Genomic DNA, 27,881 nt, shown 5'->3' on the forward strand with positions numbered 1-27,881 from the left:
TACCTCCCACCTGTTGCATCATTTCTTGCCAAAAAAAAGGTCCCAAATTCCTTAATTTGAATCACAACACTAGGCCAGCTGTAAAAATCAAAGTACGTTTAAAGCAATTATACTTGACCGAATCATTTTGACTGTGGAATTTACTTATTTTGACAGGAAGATACACACAATTCTGCTAATGGCCGCCCAAAAACATAACATAGCACCAATACATCTTTTTCTTCCAAGCACGTACTGGATAGACAGAACTGAAAGGGGGTGGCAGAATTCTGCCCATGAACAAAGGTGTCTTACAGATTTACAGCTAAACCGTTCACCAGGCTGAATGTTAACTGCTTTTTCTTTAACTCAACTCGTTGGCAGAAGAAAATCTCTGCTGGTGTGATTTGCTTGAGGCATGGGGTATGATCTAAATACCCTAGTATCTGAGATTGTCCAAACTTCCATACCTTATGGGAGTCTCTTCAAACTTTTGTACATATGACTGTAATCTCTGCCGTGTTTGCTGTCTGTTCTGGTGTGCTGGAATCCCGCTTTGTTCCGCAGTGAAAACCCATGAAGACTGGACAAATTGGCACATATTTTAACCACCGGATCCTTCTAACCACACCCATTCCAAATGGAAAATCGTAACTCTTGAGTTTTGCAGACGTGCCGCTGTTTGCATGTGCCCCAGCCTTCCATTGTACTAGACCACGTTCCTCTAGAGTCCCTGGGAAGGAGTATAGATTGAGGGGGGAAGAGGAGAGGGTGTTCAAAACAAAGATGAGAACCATATAATCTCTAAACAAAATAAAGCAAGTTTACAACCACAGATTAAACTGAGATTTCTCAATTTAAAAACTGCTTTTCCTCAATGGTAACTGCAGCAGTCTTGGCCGAACGGCGACAGACTGTAGTGAAAAGAAACTGCAGCCTCTGACCAGTCCCTTAAAATGGTTGAATCGTTAGACGCTCCATTTTGCGAATGGTTAATTCAAACTTGGTAGAAAGCACACAATTCTTACCATCTGCGATATGGATCGTTCATACAAACAACCCTCCAGCAAATGCGTAACACTCCAAATTCAGAAAATGGTCAGTGTGTGATCAGGATTCTACTAAAGAAATTCTTGCTGCGTTTAAGTGTAGACACACATATGTGTGTGTGTGCCCGAGCCCTCCACAATCACCGCATATGCAAGTGCGCTCTCTCAAGCCCACAGCAGTCGATGAAGAGTCAATGTCAACGTTTCCACATTCCACCACTGTTAGTGAGGTAAAGGGACCCCTGACCATTAGGTACAGTCATGGCCGACTTTGGGGTTGCGGCGCTCATCTCGCTTTATTGGCCGAGAGAGCCGGCGTACAGCTTCCGGGTCATGTGGCCAGCATGAATAAGCCGCTTCTGGTGAACCAGAGCAGCGCATGGAAACGCCGTTTACCTTCCTGCCGGAGCGGTACCTATTTATCTACTTGCACTTTGACGTGCTTTCGAACTGCTAGGTTGGCAGGAGCAGGGACCGAGCAACGGGAGCTCACCCCGTCGTGGGGATTCGAACCGCCGACCTTCTGATCAACAAGCCCTAGGCTCTGTGGTTTAACCCACAGCGCCACCCACGTCCCATTAGTGGGGTAAGAGAGCTAAAAAAATTGTCACCTCTGACAAGCAATGCTCGCCTTGGGTTTCGGACAGAGTTTGGATTTGATATCCCGCTTTATCACTACCCAAAGGAGTCTCAAAGCAGCTAACATTCTCCTTTCCCTTCCTCCCCCACAACAAACACTCTGAAAATACTGCAAGGAAATGAAACTGCTGTACCTGGGATGGTATTGTCCAGTATGAATGCAATGCCACCTCCCACAAACATTTCTGTGGTTAAGAGCACTGTTAATATTTGGTCCACTTCAGCAATACCTAGAAATAAGATTGACATCATGCCTATCGTATCACAAATTCAAAACTGCTATTGAAGCTTGAACTGAAACTTGCAGATGGATTGAGCATGAAAATGTTAAATTTAGTAAATTAAAAACAATCCGTTTACAGTTGAAACGGTGGTATATATGCTTTTGTATGTCATTTTCTCCTTCCCCAACCCAGCCTTTCCATGGAGTTCAGAACCCTATTTTCTTTTACTAACTCATTTTCCTACAAAGGAAGGTGGTACATCAATCAAACCAGTTGAAGGAAGAGGCCTTTTCTACCATCCTTTGCCCTCACCATCAACACATACCCAGACCCCAAGTTCTTTGCCCCCATTAGCCAAAGATAAAGGTCCCAGAAAGCACTTGTTTTTGGTTTGGTAGGTTTAGTCAATCTAAAGAAATGGAGTCTTTCTGCCTCTCTTTCCCACCCAATCCACCCATCGCTCCATTCACACATGCAGTGTACTGCACACCGTATTTTTCGCTCTATAAGACGCACCAGACCACAAGACGCACCTAGTTTTTGGAGGAGGAAAACAAGAAAAAATATATTCTGAATCTCAGAAGCCAGAACAGCAAGAGGGATCACTGCGCAGTGAAAACAGCAATCCCTCTTGCTGTTCTGGCTTCTGGGATAGCTGCGCAGCCTACATTCGCTCCATAAGATGCACACACATTTCCCCTTTTTAGGAGGGAAAAAGTGAGTCTTATGGAGCAAAAAATACGGTAGTTATCTCGTTACTCAGTTTCCTTTCTTTCCTCTCTGACCTGCCCTTTGGCCCCAAACATCCTTGATGACTGAGAAATTATGGCCTGGTGACTAGCTTTTGACACCTCATTCCTTTCTTTTTTAGCCATCAGGCTAGACAGAAAAAGTAAAGCTGGTTCCATCAGTACATAATACATCGCCACTCCATTCTTCTAGGTCCGGCTTCCTCAACCTCGGCCCTCCAGATGTTTTTGGCCTACAACTCCCATGATCCCTAGCTAGCAGGACCAGCGGCCAGGGATGATGGGAACTGTAGTCTCAAAACATCTGGAGGGCCGAGGTTGAGGAAGCCTGTTCTAGGTCATCAGCGCAGAATTCAGTTTCCAAAGCCATTCCTATTTCAAAAAAATCATGCCCATCAAATTAAGAACATTTTTCAGAAGCTGCCTGATGTGGAGCCAGACCATTGGTGTATCAAGCTCAGCATTGTCCACCCTGATTAGCAGCTGCTCTCCAAGGTTTTGGAAGTGAAGCCTTTCCCAGCCTACTTGCAGATGCTGAGAATTGAAGCTAGGACCTTCTGAACTTAAGGGAACTGTGGTCCTTGCCCCTGGCTAGCAGACACTGGGTGTGTGTGGCTGTCATCGGGACAAAGGCTGAATGACCTGGGTTGGGACGATATGGGATTGGAGGGGGCAACTCCCATCTCTTACGGGGGTGCAATTAGTGCCAGCACCGTCCGTTAAGAGTTTGGGTGTAATCTTCGACAGCTCCCTTTCCATGGAGGCGCAGATTGCAGCTATAACAAAGGTGGCGTTTTTTCATCTCCGCCAAGCTAAGCAGTTGGCTCCTTACTTCTCTCGCCCTGACCTTGCCACTGTGATCCACGCGACAGTCACCTCCAGACTGGATTATTGTAACTCGCTCTACGTGGGGCTGCCCTTGAGACTGACCCAGAGACTCCAGCAGGTGCAGAATGCTGCGGCGAGACTCCTTAGGGGGTCCTCGCTGCGGGATCACATTCACCCAGTGCTATACCAGCTGCACTGGCTCCCAGTGGAGTACAGGATCAGGTTTAAGGTGCTGGTTTTAACCTTTAAAGCCCTATACTGCCTAGGACCCTCGTACCTACGGGACTGTATCTCCTGGTATGTCCCACGGAGGACCTTACGGTCTTCAAACAAAAACATCTTGGAGGTCCCGGGCCAACGATAGGTTAGGCTGGCCTCGAACAGAGCCAGGGATTTTTCGGCTGTGGCTCCGATCTGGTGGAACGCTCCGTCACAAGAGACTAGGGCCCTGCAGGACTTGACAACTTTCCGGAGGGCCTGCAAGACAGAGCTGTTCCACCAGGCCTTTGGCCAGGGCACAGCCTGACCCCCTCCTTTGGCAATCCTCACAGAACTCTAGCCCAATGGTTGCCATTAATTTGATTTGAACTGATTTTAGAATGAAATGATTTTAGACTGATGCATTACTTTACTGTTGTTAGCTGCTCTGAGCCCGGCTTTGGCTGGGGAGGGCGGGATATAAATAAAATATGATGATGGTGATGATGTACCATGCACATCATAGAATCCTAGAACTGCCACAAACAATTGTAATCACAATGCGGAGCCACAAGATGCCTGGAAGATCTATGTGTGTCTTTTGTTAGAAGCCAGGCTGGCCCATACAGAAGATGACCAGACTGACAGGAGACACAAGACTGACAAGCAAGCTTCGCGGCTGTTCCTGCTCCAGCTCAGGAGGAAGGAACAAAGGGGTTGGAGCTGAGGAAGGGCGTCTGCTAGCGCTCTCTCTCTCTCTCCCTCTCTCTCTCTCTCTCTCTCTCTTAATTGTAGGACCAGCCCAGTCCTGAGGTTTTGTATGCAAAGACTTTCCAGCGACTTTTCAATACAGTGGTACCTTGGATGCGAACGGGATCTATTCTGGAGCCCCGTTCGCATCCTGAAGTGAATGCAACCTGCGTCCGTGCGCATGCGGCGATTCGCCACTTCCGTGCATGCGCATGATGTCATTTTGAGCATCTGCGCATGCGCGAGCAGCGAAACCTGGAAGTAACACGCTCCGTTACTTCCAGGTCGCTGCAGAGCGCAACCCGAAAATGCTTAACCTGAAGCTACTTCAACCCAAAGTATGACTGTACCTGTGTTGATAGCATTTGGGCGCGAATCTAAGTAGTTTGGGACGGTGAGCCCAAAAAACATTGCGAAGCCCAGGACGAAGAGGTTGCGGGAGGAGTTCATGTCGACAAACTGCAGGTTGGAGAGACCCACAGCTGTGATCATGCCTGCAAATGGGAAAGAGGGAAAACTCAGCTTTATTATACATGCGCGGTGGACTTCTTAAAGATAAGGTAGCATAAAAGGCCAATGCAGGGACCGACTTCCCCAGTCAGTGCTGCTTCAGAAAAATCCTTGTCTGTAAACTGTTTTTCTGGGATCGCACACATTGCAGCAGCCCCAAGTGAATCTTCTAACTCTAAAGGGTAAGGTAAAGGGACCCCTGACCATTAGGTCCAGTCGCGGACAACTCTGGGCATGCGGCGCTCATGTCACTTTATTGACCGAGGGAGCCGGCGTACAGCTTCCGGGTCATGTGGCCAGCATGACTAAGCCGCTTCTGGCAAACCAGAGCAGCGCACGGAAATGCCGTTTACCTTCCTGCCGGAGTGGTACCTATTTATCTACTTGCACTTTGACGTGCTTTCGAACTGCTAGGTTGGCAGGAGCAGGGACCGAGCAACGGGAGCTCACCCCGTCACGGGGATTCGAACCGCCGACCTTCTGATCGGCAAGTCCTAGGCTCTGTGGTTTAACCCACAGCTCCACCCGCGTCCCACTCTAAAGGGTAGAGAAACTGTATTTTGACAGGCGGTGGGTACCATCTATAGTGTCTGGTATGGGTGCAGTCAGGGGGGTAAATTAATCAATCAATCAATCCTTAACTAAAAGTAGAAATTGTAGAAAGATTTTGACAGATTTTTCTGAGCACTTGGGGTCAAAAGAAAGTAATTTAAAGCAACTGTTGCTGAGACATTTCAAAATTGTTGAGCTTTTTCTTACAAAAACGCCAAAAACCCCTGCAAAAATCTGGATGTTTGGCAGCCCTAATGGCAGGTGGGTGTCCAATCCCCCAAAACCAAAATCTTGGATCTGCCCATGGTATCCAGGGTTTTGGATCCCTGCTGGAAACAAATATCCCTGTAGCCCCAAACACAACGTCACTAGTTAGGGATTGAGGGCACCGCAGACCATGGTATGTGGGTTTACACAAATAAATTTCAATCATTACAAGATTCTTTATATTTTGAGTGCTCAAGGGAGTCTTTAGTGCCCTTCCCCTGGCTAAATTACACAAACTAAGGCTGCATACATACTATACCAGGGGTCAGCAACCTTTTTCAGCCATTGGCTGGTCCACCGTCCCTCAGACCATGTGGTGGGCTGGACTATATTTGGGGGGGGAGGATGAACGAATTCCTGTGCCCCACAAATAACCCAGAGATGCATTTAAAATAAAAGGACACATTCTACTCATGTAAAAGCACGCTGGTTCCCGGACCATCCGCGGGCCAGATTGAGAAGCCAATTGGGCCGCATCCAGCCCCCGGGCTTTAGGTTGCCTAAAAGGTTAAGGGACCCCTGACCATTAGGTCCAGTCGTGAACGACTCTGGGGTTGCGGCGCTCATCTCACTTTATTGGCCGAGGGAGCCGGCGTACAGCTTCCGGGTCATGTGGCCAGCATGACTAAGCCGCTTCTGGCGAACCAGAGCAGCGCACAGAAACGCCGTTTACTTTCCCGCCAGAGTGGTACCTATTTATCTACTTGCACTTTGACGTGCTTTTGAACTGCTAGGTTGGCAGGAGCAACTGAGCAACGGGAGTTCACCCCATCGCACGGATTCAAACCGCCAACCTTCCTATTGGCAAGTCCTAGGCTCTGTGGTTTAACCCACAGCGCCACCCCCATTGCCTACCCCTGCACTATACTTTTAAAGTACAGCCCCCTCCCCACCCACCCCAAAGGATTCTGGGCGCTGTAGTTTGTTAAAGGTTGCTGAGAATTGTCACTCACAAACTACAGCACTCAGAATTCTTTGAGGGGAGGAATGTGTTTTGTGCTTTTAACAGTTTAGTGTGTATGTAGCTTTAACTGTGTGTTCAGATCTCCTTAGTTCTCACACTTGAAGCAGGTCACTCTACAATTCAATCTTTCAACTTCGGATATTTTTATGTATCACAGAACATTCATATCACTTCTTCGAGTCCTCTCTAAGGGTGCTTCCAAAGTCTGTTGCTAGTTCTGAGCTGAATTCAATCACATACTAGTAAATCAAATGTACACATTTATATTTGATTGGGGGGGGAGGGAGTCTTGCACAACAAACCCAGCTTTTTTGCTGTAAGGGAAGTGACAGAAAAATACACTGGAAAATGTAGCGAAACACTGTTTTGATGCAACAGTCACCTAACCTCCCTGCAAAATATCAAGATAAATGTTCATTAAATAGCCAGTGTTGTCTAATCCATCTGCAAGCACATCAGGTTGAATACTCAATAAATAGGTTGTCTGGAAACACCCTAAGATATATTAAACCCCCTTTTAATCCTAGAAGCATCAGCAAATCATGCAGAGTTAACTGAGAAATCCCCACAATATGGACGCTTTAAGGAGCTAAGGTGTGCCTAGCATTTTGCAGAAAATAAACACACTGGGGAAGAGTAATGTGGGAATGAGATTGCCCCAAATAAGTGTTTTATGGCCATCCTTAAATTTTTAGTACTGCTTTACTTAAACGGAGCAGGCAGTACTGTTGCTCTACCTCCAGGTAGCTGGCAAAATAAAATACAGCTATGTCAGATTTGGAAACATTTGTGTGTGTGTGTTCTGAGAGAGAATATTAAAGCGGGAGAAATAATATTGACAAATCTCCTTTAATATATAGATGCTTTCCTAACAGTTTTGCTTTTGTGTTTTTAGCTTGGGAAGTCTCTGAGGTGTTCTTAAACTGCTACAGCATTGCTTTTTGTCAAAACTTTGCAAAACACACTTCACTCTTCACTTTAATTTAATAGTCCTCATGTGGCCACCTCTAAAACTTTCATTCAGATAAATGTGTATTCTGGAAAAAGAGGAGGAAAAATAGGACAACCTCAGACCTAATATCTGAAAAGCTGGCAAGGAATCAAGCCATTGCAAGCATTTACTTTGTTCAGGTTCAGGTGTGGTTTAAATTGTGCTTTTGGCTCTGCTTCAGTGAAACAAAGGCTCCTTAACTGCCTTGGCATAGGTGAACTAAGTTTGTTATTGACAACTGAGCTGCCAGACTTTCCTCCCCTTATTGCAGGGGCTTGAACTAGATGACACAATTAATGATTCTATGATAAGGGCTGGAGGGAGTTGTAGCTGAAAACATCTGGACAGGACCAGGTTGGGGGAAACTACTTTGATGTGATTGGCCGGTTAATAAAAATTTATTTAAAAAAAAAAAGGTTGGGGGAAACTACAGCGTCTTAAAAAGCAGAGACATCACCTTGCCAACAAAGGTCCGTATAGTTAAAGCTATGGTTTTCCCAGGAGTGATGTATGGAAGTGAGAGCTGGACCATAAAGAAGGCTGATCGCCGAAGAATTGATGCTTCTGAATTCTGGTGCTGGAGGAGACTCTTGAGAGTCCCATGGACTGCAAGAAGATCAAGCCTATCCATTCTGAAGGAAATGAGCCCTGAGTGCTCACTGGAAGGACAGATCCTGAAGCTGAGACTCCAATACTTTGGCCACCTCATGAGAAGAGAAGACTCCCTGGAAAAGACCCTGATGTTGGGAAAGATGGAGGGCACAAGGAGAAGGGGACGACAGAGGACGAGATGGTTGGACGGTGTTCTCGAAGCCATCAACATGAGTTTGAGTAAACTGTGGGAGGCAGTGGAAGACAGGAATGCCTGGTGTGCTCTGGTCCATGGGGTCACGAAGAGTCGGACACGACTAAACGACTAAATAACAAACAACAACTGTCATTAAGATCCTGGTCATGACTAAAAACACAAAGCTATTTCCACATGACTTCTTCTTCTTCCTCGGCAATCACTTGTACCTGAGTGAGATTGTCTTCCATGAATATGGCCTTAACAGTGAGTCCATAAGTGATTATGGAGGCCAATTCTAGATCCTTCCACAGTGGGGACACAGGTTTCTAGGCAGGAGTTGATCACGGTGAGGCTTTGCCAAGTGTGCCTTCCTCTTAGCACATTTCTCTCTTTTGTCCTGAGTTTGAGCATCTTCAAAGTCCATGACACCTTTGGTAAAGGCTGTTCTCCAACTGGAGCGCTCGCAGGCCAGTGTTTCCCAGTTATGCTTATACAGTGGTACCTCAGGTTAAGAACTTAATTCGTTCTGGAGGTCCGTTCTTAACCTGAAACTGTTCTTAACCTGAAGCACCACTTTAGCTAGTGGGGCCTCCGACTGCCACCACCGCATGATTTCTGTTCTCATCCTGAAGCAAAGTTCTTAACTGGAGGTACTCTTTCTGGGTTAGCGGAGTCTGTAACCTGAAGCGTCTGTAACCTGAAGCGTCTGTAACCCGCAGTACCACTGTACTATTTTTACTTTTTTTAAGATTTGCCTTGAGAGTGTCTTTAAACCTCTTTTGTTGTCCACCGGTATTTTGCTTTCCATCCTTAAATTGGGAATAAAGTAGTTGGTTTGGAAGATGATAATCAGGCATCCGAACTATAAGACCAGTCCAACGAAGTTGAAGAATCACTACCACACTACTACAAGTGACTATATTCTATAGGTTTTCTTGCACATTGCTACATTTATAAGAAATAATAATATCCTGCTTACTGCATTTTGCACAGCAGAATAAAGGTAGCTTACCAAACAATGTGCAAAACATCCCTCCAAGGATTGGGTCAGGGAGGGAGGCAAACAAAGCTGTAAATTTGCCAATGGTTCCCAAAATGAGCATGATTCCAGCACCGTACTGTACCACTCTCCTGCTGCCTACCTGTATAGGAAGAGCAAACACACGAGTAACAGCCAGTTAATCAAATGCTCGTCCTTCACAATATTGTTATTCATCTCCATGTCTGCTTCCCATATTGCTGCAGGGAGAAGGGGGTTCTGTTGCATCTATATATTAGTGTTGTACTGTTAGCTAGACTATTAACATATTCAGGACGGGAGAATTTGCATTTCTTTTGTATAGTAAGTAAAGGTAAAGGTAAAGGTACCCCTGCCCGTACGGGCCAGTCTTGCCAGACTCTAGGGTTGTGCGCTCATCTCACTCTATAGGCCGGGAGCCAGCGCTGTCCGCAGACACTTCCGGGTCACGTGGCCAGCGTGACAAGCTGCATCTGGCGAGCCAGCGCAGCACACGGAACGCCGTTTACCTTCCCGCTGGTAAGCGGTCCCTATTTATCTACTTGCACCCGGAAGTGCTTTCAAACTGCTAGGTTGGCAGGCGCTGGGACCGAGCGACGGGAGCTCACCCCACCGCGGGGATTCGAACCGCCGACCTTGCGATCGGCAAGTCCTAGGCGCTGAGGTTTTACCCACAGCGCCACCCGCGTCCCTTTGTATAGTACCCGCGTCCCTTTGTATAGTACCTGATGACTATAAGCTTTGCCCTTTCAGTCAGGTTTCTAACTGTCATAAGATATCATTAGTCCCATCTTTTCATGAGCAAAGTGAGATTTAACCTACAATCCTGTGCACACTTACCTGGAATTAAAGGTAAAGGTAAAGGAACCCCTGACGATTAGGTCCAGTCGTAGCCGACTCTGGGGTTGCGGCGCTCATCTCGCTTTACTGGCCGAGGGAGCCAGCATACAGCTTCCTGGTCATGTGGCCAGCATGTCTAAGCCGCTTCTGGCGAACCAGAGCAGTGCACGGAAATGCCGTTTACCTTCCCACTGGAGCGGTACCTATTTATCTACTTGCACTTTGTGCTTTCGAAATGCTAGGTTGGCAGGAGCAGGGACCATGCAACGGGAGCTCACCCCGTCGCAGGGATTTGAACCGCTGACCTTCTGATCAGCAAGCCCTAGGCTCTGTGGTTTAACCCACAGTGCCACCTGCGCCCTTACCTGGAAGTAACTCCTCTTGAATTCAGCCATCTAAGCTATGTGCCTTTAAATTCTGCATGTGAAGTTGAATTATAACAGGTCGTATGACATGGTGCCCTCCGGATATTGCTGGACTTCAGCTCCCATCATCCCTGACAATCGACCATGTTGGCTGCGGATGATGGCAGCTGGAACCCAACAGCATCTAGAGGCTACCTCTCAGCCAGGCCTCTAGCTCAGCACTCTCTGCTCCAGCAAACAGCAGCACTCCCAGGTCTCAGGAAGAAAATGGGAGTCTCGCCTCTCCTTTCATCTCCTGCAACTGACACTGGAGACGCCAGGGATTGTCCAGTTGGGGCATTCTGCATGACAAGCAATACAGATGGGTGAATCTTTCTGTTATGTACTGAGTTGAATAGGATCCAAAATGCAGCAGTCTGATTGGTCCAAAACAATAGGCTTCAGAATGCAGCAGTCTGATTGGTCCACAGGAGCCACCCAATCCAGCTCCAGGTGGAAGCGAATCCGCAACCTGATTGGCCTACAGGAGAATCCCGGAATTAGCCAATCACGTGGCGCCCATTGGGTAAATAATGTATATAAAGCAGACATTCTGGGGGAACTTCCATTCCTCCTCACCACTAAGAGCTGAATAAAGAGCATGAAATCCACTCTCGACTCCAAGTATATTTCACTTTCAATGGACAATCTTGGCACCAGAGCTACACCTGTAGAACCACTTGTGTAAAAAATGGTCTCTGTAGGAGAGCCCATTCATTCACATATAAAAGTTCTGATGCATGCTTCCTGGTGTTCTGTCCTTACCACAGGGGTAACTCGGCCAGGGATGAAGGGAGCTATAGTTCAGTGGCCTCTGAAAAGCCACAGCTTCTCTGCCCCCTGACTTAGCACCTACAGTTTAAAAAGATATTAAGCACCTCTGCCAAAACCTTAGATGGACCAACAGTCTGACCTAGTCAATGGGAGCTTCCTCGTCTTCCTAACCCTGCACCCACTGGAATAGTCCCAGGCCGTCACATACGTGAAATCAAAGTAACCAGAAGCCCAAACTAGGATGGGACTGGAAGATCAAAACCTGCTGCTGATCTTGCCCAGGTTCCAGAAACTGGGAGCCGCGTTCTGCTTCTGGAGCAGAGGAGAGAAGCAAGCAGCTGCTGCGTTCAGCTCCGGCAGATGTTCCCGACTCTCCTCCCAGCATAGCCCCAGGAACCATGACTGGCAGAAATCCAGCAAGAAACAGAAGGTGCCATCAAACATCTCAGGGTGGTACCTTGGTGATGCCCAAGACGCCGATGTTGGGGCTCGAGGAAGTCGAACCATTGCCAGTGCCCAGCAAACCAGCAATGATACAAGAGATTCCCTCTGTAAAAATGCCCCTGAGAAGGGAGAGAAAGAGAAAATAACTCTGATTATTGCATTAGGTTTTCCGCATGCCTATCTCCAACAGTTTATTTTATTTTATTTTTTATTACTTTTTTGCAGGAGGGCACTGCAAAAAATAAATAAAAATCAAATACAGTAATACTTTCCTTTTTTATCATTTATTTTTCTGCCTGCCACCCGATCACAAAGCGATCCAAAACTATGATGAAAAGCATCACCATCAGCAACATAAAATTTAGACCATATACGGTATATGATATCTTTATTGTCATTGTCCCATGCAGAACAATGAAATTGAAAAACTACATAAAACTACATAAAAACTACATAAAACTACATAAAAACTACATAAAACATTCAAAAACCCCTAAAAACTCTGAAACCCCATTTTAAAATGCACTATACTATAGAGACCCCTTATGCTGCGTTTAGAACCAGAATTGCATTTGCATAGAAACTGTTTCTCAGGCGGCTAGTCCTGGCCATTATAACCCTATACCTTCTTCCAGAAGGCAGAAGCTGAAAGAGATCATTTTCAGGGTGCGTACTATTCTGCGCTATTTCTGCCGCTTTCTTATGGCACCTGGAAGCGTAGATTTGATCTAAGGTGGGAAGAGTGCACCCAATTATTCTCTCTGCAGTCTTTACAACTCTGGATAGCATTGTTTTTTCCCTGACCGTGCAGCTCCCAAACCACACACAGAGACCATAAGTTAATACACTCTCAACAGTACAATGGTAAAATGCCATCAACAGGTCCTTTGAGAGATTGTTTTTCTGGAGGATTCTCAGAAAATATAACCTCTGCTGTGCTCTCTTCACCAGGTCTTTGCTGTTTTCTCCCAAGGTTAGGTCGTCTCTCAACTCCATTCCCAGAAATTGAAATACCGAGACCTGTTCCACGCACTTCCCCTCAATAATAAGTGGCTGAATATTCAATTTACATTTCCTAAAGTCCACAATGATCTCACAATGATGCAGTGGCATTGCAAGATTATGTGATCCCGAACCACTTGCCCTGCTCTGCTGCATCCCATATTCCAGATACTCTGACAGAGGTACCCCAGAAAAGCAATCTCACCAACAGGAATAGGAGCAAACACCCTCCTTTCCCCACCAAACTCCCAAGTCTAGGACCATTCCTCATGCTTGGAGACAGGATTGCAGCACAGTGGGCTAGCGTTTCCAGGCAGAATCCAGAAGGGGTCTTGTTTGAATTCTGTACAGATGTTGTTCGACCAGACAATCCTGAGCTGATTGAATCAATGGTCTCACTTGCACACCCTCCAACATCCTGGGGACGCAAATCAGGATGCGCCATATTTGGTCCCGAGCTCTCGCACATGCGCAATAGCACAAGACCCAAAAGCAAGTGGCTTTCGTTCTGGCACTCTGCCAGTTTACTCGTGCCAGACCAAAAAAATGGGACATTTTGGGATCTGGGATTGGATTCTGTAATTCCAGGATGTCCCCGCTGTAACGTTAACGTATGAGAGTGCTGGAGGTGAAATAGTTAAACAGGTTACCCAATCAGGACCCAGGGGGTGGAGTCAGAGGGACTATAAAACCAGCTCTGGGAGGAGTTTGGGGGGAGTTCATTGGGAGTTCAGTGGTTGGTTGGAGTGGGAGTGAATTGGGATAGAGTTTGGGGGTAGGTTGAGTTAGTGTAGCGAAATAAGCTGAGTCAGGAATAGTTAGGAACTAGGAAGACAAGTAAATATCTGAGAGGTGGTTTAGTGACTGAGAGCAGATAGCGGAAGTTATAGGTCTGGATAGGCACCCCATGGGAAGCAGGTGGCACTGTGGGTTAAACCACAGAGCCTAGGACTTGCCGATCAGAAGGTCGGCGGTTCGAATCCCTGTGACGGGGTGAGCTCCCGTTGCTCGGTCCCTGCTCCTGCCAACCTAGCAGTTCGAAAGCACAAAAAGTGCAAGTAGATAAATAGGTACCGCTCCAGCGGGAAGGTAAACGGCGTTTCCGTGCACTGCTGTGGTTCGCCAGAAGCGGCTTAGTCATGCTGGCCACATGACCCGGAAGCTGTATGCCGGCTCCCTCGGCCAATAAAGCGAGATGAGCGCCACAACTCCAGAGTCGGTCATGACTGGACCTAATGGTCAGGGGTCCCTTTACCTTTACCTTTAGGCACCCCATGAATGTAATTGACTGATACTGTTTATGAAACCACATGCTCGTTAAACTGCAATAAATAAACAGAAGTTTATGTTCCAATTTAACCCTGACTGGACTCAGTATTGTACCAGGTAGGGCCTGGGTGGTGGCAGCGAGAAATAAAGTGGTGGCACAGGGATCAATAGACGGTGAAACGTCCGGGGACCCTGTGTGATCGCCACACCCGCTTAAATTAGGACTGTTGAGTGGCAGGCACCTTGTGCAAGACAGGTTCCTCATCCCCTCCAATTTGTTTCAACAGTTCCATCATTTGATGTGGGAACAACTTCTGGAAATTTCAATGGAATCAAGTGCCGTATTTTTCGCTCTATACCACAAGACCGCTCCAGACCACAAGACGCACCTACTTTTTGGAGGAGGAAAACAAGAAAAAAATATATTCTGAATCTCAGAAGCCAGAACAGCAAGAGGGATCGCTGCACAGTGAAAGCAGCAGTCCCTCTTGCTGTTCTGGCTTCTGGGACAGCTGCGCAGCCTGCATTTGCTCCATAAGACGCACACACATTTCCCCTTACTTTTTAGGAGGGAAAAAGTGAGTCTTATAGAGCAAAAAATACGGTATATTTAGTAGGATAGGCCAGCTTCCCACACAGAGACAATGCAGGAAGGACCACTGCAGTTTAGATTATTTTAATCCATGAAAGGTGGGATCCCAAGAAGACCACAGGCTCCCCATCTCTGACCTAGTGCCCTGGCTACTGAACTACCATTCCCTGAGGCAATGCGTCAAATATCCATGCAATGCATCTCTCCTACCTGTTAATGGCATGCACAGGTGGAGGTGGAGCACCTGCAAGCCTAGCACAAGCATAATAATCGCCAATAGACTCAACGATCCCACACAAGGTAGCGCTGAACATGCCCAGCACGGCGGCGGCTGTCACTGTGGGGATGCCCCACTGGCCTAGAGCAAGCAAAGGGGAGCAGCTGTTAGCTGGAGAAGAACATTGCCTTCACTTTAAAACTGAATAATAACAGCAGCAATAATCACAATAAATTTTATTATTTGCCCCAGCCACTCCGGGCGGCTTCCAACAAATATAAGAGCATAATAAAACACCAGACATTCAAAACTCCCTCATACAGGGCTGCCTTCAGGTGTCTTCTAAAAGTTGCATAGTTCTTTATCTCCTTGACATCTGATGGGAGGGCGTTCCACAGGGTAGGTGCCACTACCGAGAAGGCCCTTGGTATAACCTGAACACTTTATTCCTCATCCATACCACATCAACTCTCTCACAGATTAACCCACACAATCCTTTATACTAGGCCAGTCCAACGCACAGCCCTTGAGGGCATTTTTGACGGCCTTCAACAACATTTGACCCACCCCATCCTTGCAAACTTCCCCCTGCTGTTTACCAAGCTTTGGGGAGGACATGTGAGGGCTCTGACAGGGTCCTAGAATCCTCCTGCCTCCTTCCCAAAACCTAGCTAGAGACATATCCTATACCCTTTTAAAATGTGGCTCTTTCCTGGGGGGCTGTTATTGGGTTGTTGTTTTTATTCTGATTATATATGTTGTGATCTTTTCTGTGAACCACCCTGAGACCTCCAGGTATAGGGCGGTATATAAACTCAATCAATTATTATTAATAAACAACAACAACAACAATAACAATGGCTAGCACTTAGTGAGTATGTGTGAAGAACTCATGAACTTTTGGACTCTTCCCCCATAGATGCAGCAATGGACTATCCTGAGGGCTGTGGCTATGGGGGTTGTTCTAACGAGGTCCTGCACATCATACATTTGGGATGCGTTGTGGTCTAAACTACTGAGCCTCTTGGACTTGCCAATCAGAAGGTTGGCGGTTCGAATCCCCGCAGTGGAGTGAGCTCCCGTTCCTCGGTCCCAGCTCCTGCCAACCTAGCAGTCCGAAAGCACACCAGTGCAAGTAGATAAATAGGTACTGCTGTGGCGGGAAGGTAAACAACGTTTCCATGCGCTGCTCTGGTTTGCCAGAAGCGGCTTAGTTATGCTGGCCACATGACCTGGAAGCTGTCTGCGGACAAATGCCGGCTCCCTCGGCCTATAGAGCGAGATGAGCGCGCAACCCCAGAGTTGTCCACAACTGGACCTAACAGTCAGGGGTACCTTTACCTTTGCCAATAAATCCCTACTCAGCTCTGAAGCTTACTGGGTGATTTTGAGCCCACGGCTCTACATCGGAGGGTTGTTGTGAAGATAGAAGATGGGGAGATGGAGAAGCGAGAGTCGGAAGGGAATATCCATCGTTACTTACAAGGGTAAGGGAGACGGAACCACGGCGCAATGGATATTATTTCTCCTCTAGCGTCTGTTCTGGCCTTGAATCCATAGGCATCTACATCACGAGGAAATACATCTGTCACTGTCAGAATGTAACACAGCAGCCAGACCACCAAGATGGCCAGAATGATCTGAAGAGGAAACAGATATGGCAATGGTACCCACTGCTTTCACTGCCCTAACTTGCCACACACCTACAGCCTTAGAACGAATCCTGTGAACATTTACTCAGACGTAAATCTTGCCAGGGACGCGGGTGGCGCTGTGGGTTAAACCACAGAGCCTAGGACTTGCCGATCAGAAGGTCGGCGGTTCGAATCCCCATTACGGGGTGAGCTCCCGTTGCTCGGTCCCTGTTCCTGCCAAACTAGCAGTTCGAAAGCACAAAGTGCAAGTAGATAAATAGGTACCACTCCGGCGGGAAGGTAAACAGTGTTTCCGTGCGCTGCTCTGGTTCACCAGAAGTGGTTTAGTCCTGCTGGCCACATGACCCGGAAGCTATATGCCGGCCCCCTCGGCCAGTAAAGCGAGATGAGCGCCGCAACCCCAGAGTTGGTCACAACTGGACCTAATGGTCAGGGGTCCCCTTTACCTTTACCTAAATCTTGCCAAGTTCAATGAGACTTACATCTGGGAAACTGGACAGGATTGCAGCCTGAGTAATTCAAAGGGGAAGGGAAACAGGAGCATAACCTTTCTGCTTTGCTATCAATCGCTACATAGGCCTTTCCCAGTTAGTAGCTGTACTGAATTTACATAATTTTATTTATGTGCGGTGGTTGTTTTAAACTCTCTCTCTCTCATATGTGATTGTTTAAACCATGGGTAAGCAAACTAAGGCCCAGGGACCAGATCCGGACCAATCGCCTTCTCAATCCGGCCCATGGATGGTCCGGGAATCAGCGTGTTTTTACATGAGCAGGATGTGTGCTTTTATTTAAAATGCATTTGTGGGTTATTTGTGGGGCATAGGAATTCGTTCATTATTATTTTTCAAAATATAGTCTGCCCCCCACAAGATCTGAGGGACAGTGGACCAGCCCCCTGCTGAAAAAGTTTGCTGACCTGTGGTTTAAACTATTTTTATGCATGTAACTGTTGTAAATCACGCTGGGGTGCCTCAGGAGAGGCAATCCGTAAATTAAATAAAAGTCTTGCTCGTTCCATTTTGAAATTATTTCTGGTATCCAAGATGACAAGACTCCAGAGAGGCTGTTGAATTATACAACCCACAGGTTGGGGTCCTTTCAATATGACGTGCGTGCTTGCAATAAACGTGCTTCAATTTTTACCCTCATCCATAGCACGGAATCCAAACATTGCTTCTCTTGAAATTGCATTTTCCTAGCATCCATCCTGCTACGTTTTGTCACTGGGAACATTAGATTCTTCCCTGAGACAGCTTTTCCAGCACCACAGCGATTGCTGTGAGGAACGGGGTTGTGCGAGTCATTCCGAACGACACTTTTGTGACCATCAACACAATAAATTCCTCACTCACAGCATTCGCCGCATGTCAACCCTTTCATTTCTTTTTATTGCGTGAAAATGGAAATGCTCCGTTTTTCTTCGCCCTCGAGCCAAAGTAACAGAGAGAGAAGTTCCTTCCTAGTTTCACATCTGCGTCTTGCTAAGGGTTTAGCTACATGTTCTATGCATTTGCAAGATAAACATGCGCTCAGGACCCCCATGAGTGGGGAAACAGATGGGGAAAGTGGCAGGAAACGGAAGAGTTAAATCCTGTCCTTTTTTCCAGCTCCAAATGGACAATTTGGCCTTCTGGTGTTAGGTGTGGGGTGGAAACGGTTGGTTTCTGTGTGTTGCCACTGTGCAGTGCTTGGAGTCACAGGAGTCTGTTTACATTCCAGAGATTCCATACTGTTGGAAGTCTCACGGAAGACAGGAGACGGATGTGATGTTACTGGTTTCCTGTTCCTTTGTTTTTCAGTTGGTCTCTGCTCTCACAGAGAGAGGGTGTATTTCTTTTCTGTCTGTGTAGCTTAGTAATAAAACTCTTAGCATGTAGCTCATATTTCTCGTCACTTCTGCTGCTTTGAAACTCTGCGGAATGGGAACGTGCTTGGAGCCTTATTAGAGGCTCAGGTCGTTAATTATCGTCGGAGGGCGATTTCAGAGGAGCTCAGTTGAACGCAGGTTCCGACAGAAACAGCCTCTTGGGACAAACTGACATCTGTGGCAGGCCAAATCTGGCCTGCAGACAGGAGGTTCCCCACATCTGTGATCTAGGATATGGTAGGGGTGGGATATAGTGGATTTCCTTGGAGGGATGTTGACAGTTGACAGCTTAAGCCAATGAGGCACTGAGGAGAACCAAACCATCCCCTCTTTCCCCATCCTTCTCTCTTTCTGCCACTCCTTCTTTCTCCCTCTTTGCTAGCGAAGGGATATTTCATTCTCGCCAGGTGATTTTCATTGATACTCGGCCCAGAATCCCTGAAGGAGCGTCTCCACCCCCATCGTTCTGCCCGGACACCAAGGTCCAGTGCTGAGGGCCTTCTGGCAGTTTTCTCACTGTGAGAAGTGAAATTACAGGGAACCAGGCAGTGGCACCCACCCTGTGGAATGCCCTCGAACCAGATGTCAAGGAAATAAACCACTATCTGACTTTTAGAAGACATCTGAAGGCAGCCCTTTTTAGGGAAGTTTTTATGTTTGAGCCTTTATTGTGTTTTTCATGTTCTGTTGCGAGCCGCCCAGAGTGGCTGGGGAAACCTAGCCAGATGTGTGGGGTAGAAATAATAAATTATTTTTATTATTATACTCTGTTGAGTTCCCTTGAACCAGTCACTTACTCTGAGCTTAAAACTTTCCCACAGGGCGGGAATGAAATGGTGGTAGGGAAGCCATATTTTGAAGAGCAAAAAAAAAAAAAGAGGGCACATTTGTAGACTTCTGCTTTTAGCTATGGATCGCTATGACAACTCTCATTTTAAATGCCTACGAAAATGAGGACGTGTCCTGGAAAATAGAGGACATTTGGTATGTTGTTTTTGGAATTAAAAGGCGCAGTCAGCTTAAACCTTCCAGTGATGGACCAGAGTGAAGACTTGCTCACTCCAGTCTGCCCACCAAGGCCATGATTAGCCGATTAAAATAAAGAATTTTGGCGGGAAGTCCCACAAGCCGGGAAAGAATTCCTCCATGTCTTGGGGGGCGGGCTGGGCCGGGCCACAAAAGACTCCCACCCAGAATTCGGGTAAGTGAACCTTATATACTACCCCGAGGTTGTTTTTGGAATTAAAATGTAATAACTAAATAAAACAAGCCCTTGGATAATGGAGTGAAATCATCAAAATCTGACCAGACTGTGACCATGGCAAGTTTGCCCTATTGAACAATGGGGACCTTTCTTACCGGGAACATCTTGAAGATCTGAATTCTGAACACAGTGCACCCTTGTCCCCATTTGTAGCCGGGGAGGAGAAAAGACACGTTTCGTAGGTACTGAGCAAACAAAATGATTAAGAAAATCGACCTGTTCAAAAGAGAAAAAGGCATCGTGAAAAGCGGAGATCAAGAGCAATCAGGGCACAGAAACATTAGAACCAATTCACGCAACTTCAAATTGCACGTCTTTTGCTACTGTTAAGGATTCACTCGTCAAGAATGTAATGTTATCCGTGCAATTTTGACTTCTACATTTTCCAAAACAAAAATTGGCATTGCTGGCAGCGGCAAGTCACATGAACTGGCTATGAATCTGTTCTGGATGGAGAAATTTAACAGCACTGGAGCAGGATTTGGCCTTAAAAAGTGATTTGTGCTTAGGAATTACAATCCTGCAGCTGTTCTGTTCCTTTGCAGATTTGATTCGTTCTTTCTCCACAAGCTGAAAAATTAGTGCAGTACAGTCCCTAATGTCCCTCTGATTTTAATCTGACACTAACACCCGCTGGGCCCATCACCTCCTGGCAAATAGAAGGGGAAGAAATGGAGGCAGTGAGAGATTTTACTTTCTTGGGCTCCATGATCACTGCAGATGGTGACAGCAGCCGCGAAATTAAAAGACGCCTGCTTCTTGGGAGAAAAGCAATGACAAACCTAGACAGCATCTTAAAAAGCAGAGACATCACCTTGCCAACAAAGGTCCCTATAGTTAAAGCCATGGTTTTCCCAGTAGTGATGTATGGAAGTGAGAGCTGGACCATAAAGGCAGCTGATCGCCGAAGAATGGATGCTTTTGAATTATGGTGCTGGAGGAGACTCTTGAGAGTCCCATGGACTGCAAGAAGATCAAACCTATCCATTCTGAAGGAAATCAGCCCTGAGTGCTCACTGGAAGGACAGATCGTGAAGCTGAGGCGCCAATACTTTGGCCACCTCATGAGAAGAGAAGACTCCCTAGAAAGACCCTGATGTTGGGAAAGATGGAGGGCACAAGGAGAAGGGGATGACAGAGGACGAGATGGTTGGACAGTGTTCTCGAAGCTACAAACATGAATCTGACCAAACTGAGGGAGGCAGTGGAAGATAGGAGTGCCTGGCGTGCTCTGGTCCATGGGGTCACGAAGAGTCGGACACGACTAAACGACTAAACAACAACAAACACCCACAAACCTTCTATTTCAGTGTGTCTGAGGAAGTGTGCATGCACACGAAAGCTTCTACCAAGAACAAATTTAGTTGGTCTCAAAGGTGCTACTGGACAAATTTTTTATATATTTCGACTGCGTCAGACCAACACGGCTACCTACCTGAATCTAGACCCACAACCCTGAGATATTTGAGCCCACATGGCAATAATAATTCCTTTCTAATAATCTCAGAGTACTTAGTTTGCTCTGGATTGTGCCCAGTATATTTAAGATCTGTTTTTATTTTCTGATTTTACAAAGATTTTATGTGACAGTGGAATATTTATCAGGATTTAATTGAGATATTATCGGGTCAAAGCTGACGTACCAGAGAAACACATTTTGGAATTTAAACCTGAATCTTGATAATTGTCAAAGCTAGAAAATCCTATACTATTCTGTGACCTTTTCCCTTATCTCTCCCTTTCAAACAACATCATTACAACTAACATATCAGTGAGCACTTTACACATTTCATCTAAAACTGAGGATCAAGTAGGAAATGCTCCAAAATTAGATGCATAATCACACACAAGGGAAGGAAGTCTTTCGGCAACTGGCTAGTTTGTGCATCTGCAGTTTGTTGCTTTTGAGATTATGCAATACAGTGGTACATTGGTTTAAGAACAGCTTAGTTTATGAACAACTTGGATTAAGAACGCTGCAAACCCGGAAGTAGCTGTTTTGGTTTGTGAACTTTGCCTTGGAAGCAGAACATGTTCTGCTTCCCGTTGAGTGTGTTCCATTTGTAAATCGAGTCCCCCGCTGCTATGGGAAAGGACGCCTTGGTTTAAGAACGCTTTGGTTTAAGAACGGACTTCGGGAATGGATTACGTTCGTAAATCCAGGTACCACTGCAGTTCTGCAACTCTACTCTTGCGTCAATTTCATATTCTGCAATACTGAAAAAGTGGTGCTTACAGTGCTGCAATGCCCCAGTGCGATCCCGCTCTGTCGCCGGCAGCTTGGAACACGGACAGCCCAATTAAGGAGACGGTGGGAGTGACGGTGAGGGGCCCAATGTAGTTTAGCATGGCCCCAGGGAGGCCCACCAGACCAATGACCACCTCAACCAGGCTGGAAACGATGATTGCTCCTTGGATCTGTGGGAGAAAAGAGACACAACGTGGATCAGGTCACGTTTCACCACAGATACTGTTATGTACTGAAGTTCTCACCCTGGGCCAGCAGGGGGATACTGTAGATAGTTCAGGTCCACATATGCAAATAAGGGGTTGAAAGTGACATTCAGTGATTGGAGAGTTACAGAAAGTGGTTACTGTTGCGTTGTAGTGGAGCTCTATATAAGCAGGTGGGCTGAACCCTTCAGTTCAGTTCAGTTCTGGCCTGTGAATAAACAAGAGCTGTTTGAAGAATCGCTGTGTTGTCTGATATGTTCACCCACAAGTTAACATATACTAGTATTGGCAACAAAAAATGTGAGATGTTGTGGACAGTAGGAGAGGATATATTGATTAAATATTATCCTTCCTCACACACGCTAGTGAGCTAGTAAAGGTAAAGGTAAAAGGACCCCTGACAGTTAAATCCAGTCGCGGACGACTCTGGGGTTGCGGCGCTCATCTCGCTGTACTGGGCAAGGGAGCTGGCGTTTGTCCACAGACAGTTTTTCCTGGTCATGTGGCCAGCATGAATAAGCCGCTTCTGGCGAACCAGAGCAGCGCACGGAAACGCTGTTTACCTTCCCGCCAGAGCGGTACCTATTTATCTACTTGCACTTTGTTGTGCTTTCGAACTGCTAGGTTGGCAGGAGCTGGGACCGAGCAACTGCAGCTCACTCCGTCGCGGGGATTCGAACCGCTGACCTTCTGATCGGCAGAGTACATTTCCCTGTATATTGGAGGAAGCTAGTTGGTAGATTCGTTTGAATCTCTTGTGTTAAGCAATCCAGTCTGGCTTCTCCAGATTGGATTGTTCCCGGTAAATTCCCCTTTATTCCCTCTTAAAAGAATAAGGACACAACAGTCTTCTCTTAAAAGTAGTTAGAGGTTTACATGCATCCATGAAAGATCCTGAAAGCAGGCTTTAGCTTGTAGTTACAGAAGGAAGTGTGGGTTCATCCCATGTGGTGAATGAGCCCATGCAGACAGCAAAAGCATCAACAGGGAAGGGCTGTGTGACCAGCCTTTTTGTAAGGTCTGCCAGGGTCACGCCCATCTATCTGGTCACACACAGGGAGAAGATGGTCCAGACCAGGTGTGACAGGAAGTCCTCCTGGCTGGAGTAACATTCCCCTGTGTGTCCACTCTGGGCAAACAGGAAGTGTTGTATTTGACTGCTCTTGTGATGTTACATCCCACAAGAAAATCCACATTCTGTGATGGGGATGCATTATGCAAGTTGATAACATCTGCAGAAACTGACTTAGTTTGTAGACCTCCTTCAGGTTGCATAATTCTTAAAAGAATTACAAATTTGATTTTCCTCCTTGTTTGGGATCACTTAGGCTGCAACCCTTATCTTGTGATTTTGTTTTGTATTTTTATGCATTTCCCTGAGATCTCCATATGAAGGATGGTATGCAAATTTAATAAATAAATCTTTTATTAAAAAATTAAACCCTTAATGCAAGTTTGCAAAAGTGTGCAGCCTAAGGCTGCAACCTTGCACACACATTCGCACGTTGGAGTTACTTCTCAATTAACATGCATAGGATTGCACTGATAGCCTCTGATCTAGAAACTTTGACTTGGAGGAGGAAGCACCTGCAATTCGTCCCCATGACACTAGCAAAATGTATTCCACTGAATTATGTCAGGGAGACTGAGGTTCTCCAGTTGGAGAACAGGTCCCAACAGGTCCAGCCAGTGTGGCGAATGGTCAGGAATAATGGAAGCTGTCATCCAACATGGGAAGAGACATAGGTTCCCAGTTCCTGAATTACAGTTAGGTATTAATTGTATTGTGACGCGGGTGGCGCTGTGTTCTAAACCACAGAGCCTAGGACTTGCCGATCAGAAGGTCGGCGGTTCGAATCCCCGCAACAGGGTGAGCTCCCGTTGCTTGGTCCCTGCTCCTGCCAACCTAGTAGTTTGAAAGAACGTCAAAGTGCAAGTAGATAAATAGGTACTGCTCCAGCGGGAAGGTAAACGGCGTTTCCGTGCGCTGCTCTGGTTTGCCAGAAGTGGCTTAGTCATGCTGGCCACATGACCCGGAAGCTGTACACTGGCTCCCTCGGCCAGTAAAGCGAGATGAGCACCCCAACCCCAGAGTCGGCCACGACTGGACCTAGTTGTCAGGGGTCCCTTTACCTTTACCTTTATTAATTGTATTTCAATAATAATAATACTAATACTAATAATAATTTGTTTATTATTTATACCCCACCATCTGGCTGGGTTGCCCAGCCACTCTGGGCAGCTTCCAACAGAATACAGTGGTACCTTGGGTTACAGACGCTTCAGGTTATGTGATTTTGGGTTGCGCACCACGCCAAACCCGGAAGTATCGGAACGGGTTACTTCCGGGTTTCGGCGCTCACACATGCGCAGAAGCACTAAATTGCACTTTGTGCATGCACAGAAGCACCAAATCACAACCCACGTGTGTGCAGACGCAGCGCTGTGGGTTGAGAACATGCCTCCCGCACAGATCACGTTTGCAACCCAAGGTTCCATTGTATAAAACATTTCAGAATGTTTTCTACTGCTTAAAACATCTAGAACAGGAGTAGGCTAAATGGCGACCTCCGGATGTTGCAGGTTAAGCCTCTTACTATACAATAGCATTATTCATGCTGGCTAGGGCTCAAGGCTACATCACCATCTTGGCTACCCCTGATTTAGATCACGAATAAGACAAAGGTGGTGGTGCAGCCGGGGGCAGATACCAAAAATCACTTTTCCTTGACTCCTTTCAATTATGAAAATTAAGCTTGCAAAGGCAAACAGGACTCCGTTGATAATAACTTAGCTTTCCTGCAAAAATATATCCCTGCCCATTTTGGTTCAATTTGTTTTTACTGAAAGATTTCCACGGATAACAAAGGTCCATGTAAGAAAGATGTTAATTGATTAAGTTAATTTTATTGGAAATTAGTATTGGAAAACTGCTACAATGAGCTACATGGAAATACAGCTTGAGGAATTCATTTAATAATGGTTATAAAAGTATGATTATAACAGGTAGAATAAATGTTTGTTTGTTTTTTTATATTGTAATGTTTTTTCTTTTATGTTGTTTATGTTTGTTATAAATTTGAAAAATTAATTAAAAAAACTGAAAACAACAACAAAGGTCCATGTAACGTCTACATTTTCAATTCAGAGAGTCCTCTCTACTGGTTAGGCCAGGCTTCCTCAACCTCGGCCCTCCAGATGTTTTGAGACTACAGTTCCCAGCATCCCTGCCCATTGGTCCTGCTAGCTAGGGATTATGGGAGTTGTAGGCCAAAAACATCTGGAGAGCAGAGGTTGAGGAAGCCTGGGTTAGGCATTGTGAGGTTGGGGGGAGGGGGAAAAGAACGGGGGGGTAATGATCTTTCATCCTTTTGCATATTGTATGTGCGGAGAGGGGGTTGTGTCAGCACCACAGCACTGGGTTCTTCACATATTCATTTATGTGTTTTCGTTGGCGGTGCGACACGTTGGCGAGCCCAGAGTGTGGCTGGTGGGTTGCATTCAACTGATTGCGGTGAGTTTTGTTTGTGCGTTTGAGGGAGAGGGGGGTTGATGGGTCAAATTAGCCTTCTCGATTCATATGCTTCCGTTTTTGTTTAATATGCATTACTTCCAAACAACTCCTCGGCAATGAAATCCCAGGATCTGTGTTACTTTAGAGATGAGGCCCCTTCCTGGAAAAGGCTGCTGTTCAACTTACCTCTCTCATCCTCGGCTGCCAAATGTGGGACGTGTTTAAAGGTAACGTCCAGTTGCCATAGATCTCCCCTGCATAATGAGGCAAGAAAGGTCAACAGATAAATATAAGCACAAGGCCAGTAGAACTAAGCAACCCGTTTAATAGAGACCGAGAGAGAATCAGTTAGCAAATGAAGCTTGTCAGCCAACTGCAGCAAAGCCTCACGCTGTGTTACTCAACCCTTCTGAGGCAATTTCCACATGGTCAGCAATTAACACAGTTGTTACACGTTTGTTGCATACAATCCAAGCACTTCCCCTTCCAAGTTTGCGCTTCTTGTTGTTTCCCGGCGCCAGACACATAATATTTTTTTACACGGAGCACCAAAATTCTTACCCATCCTCCCACTCTATCCCTGCACATCCACTGCTATTATAATTGCCGCATAAGATGTGGTTGCAAGGTCCTTTTGGCCCTAAACGGCCTCAGCCCAGAATACCTGAAGGAGCGTCTCCACCTCCATTGTTCAACCCAGACACTGAGGTTCAGCGCCGAGGGCCTTCTGGCGGTTCCCTCACTGTGAGAAGCCAAGTTACAGGGAACCAGGCAGAGGGCCTTCTCGGTAGTGGCACCCGCCCTGTGGAACGCCCTCCCATCAGATGTCAAGGAAATAAACAACTATCTGACATTTAGAAGGCATCTGAAGGCAGCCCTGTTTAGGGAAGTTTTTAATTACAGAGGTACCTCAGGTTAAGTACTTAATTCTTTCCGGAGGTCCGTTCTTAACCTGAAACTATTCTTAACCTGAAGCACCACTTTAGCTAATGGGGCCTCCTGCTGCTGCTACGCCACTGGAGCACGATTTCTGTACTCATCCTGAAGCAAAGTTCTTAACCCGAGGTACTATTTCTGGGTTAGCGGAGTCTGTAACTTGAAGCGTATGTAACCTGAAGCATATGTAACCTGAGGTAACACTGTATTTAATGTATTTTTAATCTTTTGTTGGAGGCCGGACCATAGAGCCTAGGACTTGCCGATCAGAAGGTCGGTGGTTCAAATCCCTGCGACGGGGTGAGCTCCCGTTGCTCACTCCCTGCTCCTGCCAACCTAGCAGTTTGAAAGCACGTCAAAGTGCAAATAGATAAATAGGTACCGCTCTGGCGGGAAGGTAAACGGCGTTTCCATGCGCTGGTGTGGTTCACCAGAAGCGGCTTAGTCATGCTGGCCACATGACCCGGAAACTGTACGCCAGCTCCCTCAGCCAATAAAGTGTAGTAAACAGGAACCTGATACTTTGAAGCATATTTTCTTTTCTTGTGAGTTTGGCAATTGTGCCAGAAGACAATTATTAGAGGCCTTACAACTCAACAGGCTCAATTCTATGCCACCAACAGTTCAGGACCTGCTCTCGGACAGGAACCATCAAACTACTTTAACAGTGGCTGAATTTTTGAGTGCTGTCCATGTAGAAAGACTGGGCCATTATAAAGAGATTTAGTGGTTCTTAACTGATCGGTGATGCAGTAGTGTTATATTGTATTATTTATGCGAATTGATTTTCTCTAGAGTTAAAGATCTGACTGTTATGCTGAATTTGTATTTTGCACAATTTGTATACGCCGTTTCTTTGATAATGTGCGGTTTGCTATGCCTAATAAAGGATTGACTTTTCTTATTCCTGCTCTATCTCCTCACAACCTTCAGGATGAAACGAGTTTGAATTACCTTCTGGAGGACATTTCCATTTCTCCAGGGCCAGAATGGATTTGGCAGGAACCAGGAACGCTAAGGCGCTGGCTTGAAACAGAGGCAGCCTGGATGCCAAAAAGAAAGAGAGCGTGACTTGCCGCCATCAGCCTCCCACAACTTCCTGAAGTTCGCCGAAGGATGGGGAGGTGGGGAGCTGAGC

At 46.3% G+C, this 27,881-nt stretch overlaps 1 protein-coding gene across 2 annotated transcripts in view; it reads right to left on the reverse strand.

Moving 5' to 3' along the window:
* Positions 1-81: 81 nt before the first annotated feature.
* The window catches only part of SLC23A1 (solute carrier family 23 member 1), a 41,312-nt gene continuing 13,512 nt past the window's right edge, over positions 82-27,881 (reverse strand). For both annotated transcript variants that reach the window (XM_053380500.1, XM_053380502.1), the window contains exons 4-14: positions 27,698-27,786; positions 25,994-26,061; positions 22,076-22,257; positions 19,935-20,055; positions 16,534-16,690; positions 15,044-15,191; positions 11,984-12,089; positions 9,503-9,632; positions 4,767-4,910; positions 1,802-1,897; positions 82-712 (exon numbers count right to left, since the gene is read on the reverse strand). In XM_053380500.1, coding sequence (XP_053236475.1) covers positions 465-712; positions 1,802-1,897; positions 4,767-4,910; positions 9,503-9,632; positions 11,984-12,089; positions 15,044-15,191; positions 16,534-16,690; positions 19,935-20,055; positions 22,076-22,257; positions 25,994-26,061; positions 27,698-27,786 — 1,489 coding nt within the window. In that variant the 3' untranslated portion in view covers positions 82-464. The remainder of the gene's footprint in view (positions 713-1,801; positions 1,898-4,766; positions 4,911-9,502; positions 9,633-11,983; positions 12,090-15,043; positions 15,192-16,533; positions 16,691-19,934; positions 20,056-22,075; positions 22,258-25,993; positions 26,062-27,697; positions 27,787-27,881) is intronic.

Source organism: Podarcis raffonei, chromosome 3 (assembly GCF_027172205.1).
Source record: "Podarcis raffonei isolate rPodRaf1 chromosome 3, rPodRaf1.pri, whole genome shotgun sequence".
Taxonomy (NCBI): Eukaryota; Metazoa; Chordata; class Lepidosauria; order Squamata; family Lacertidae; genus Podarcis; species Podarcis raffonei.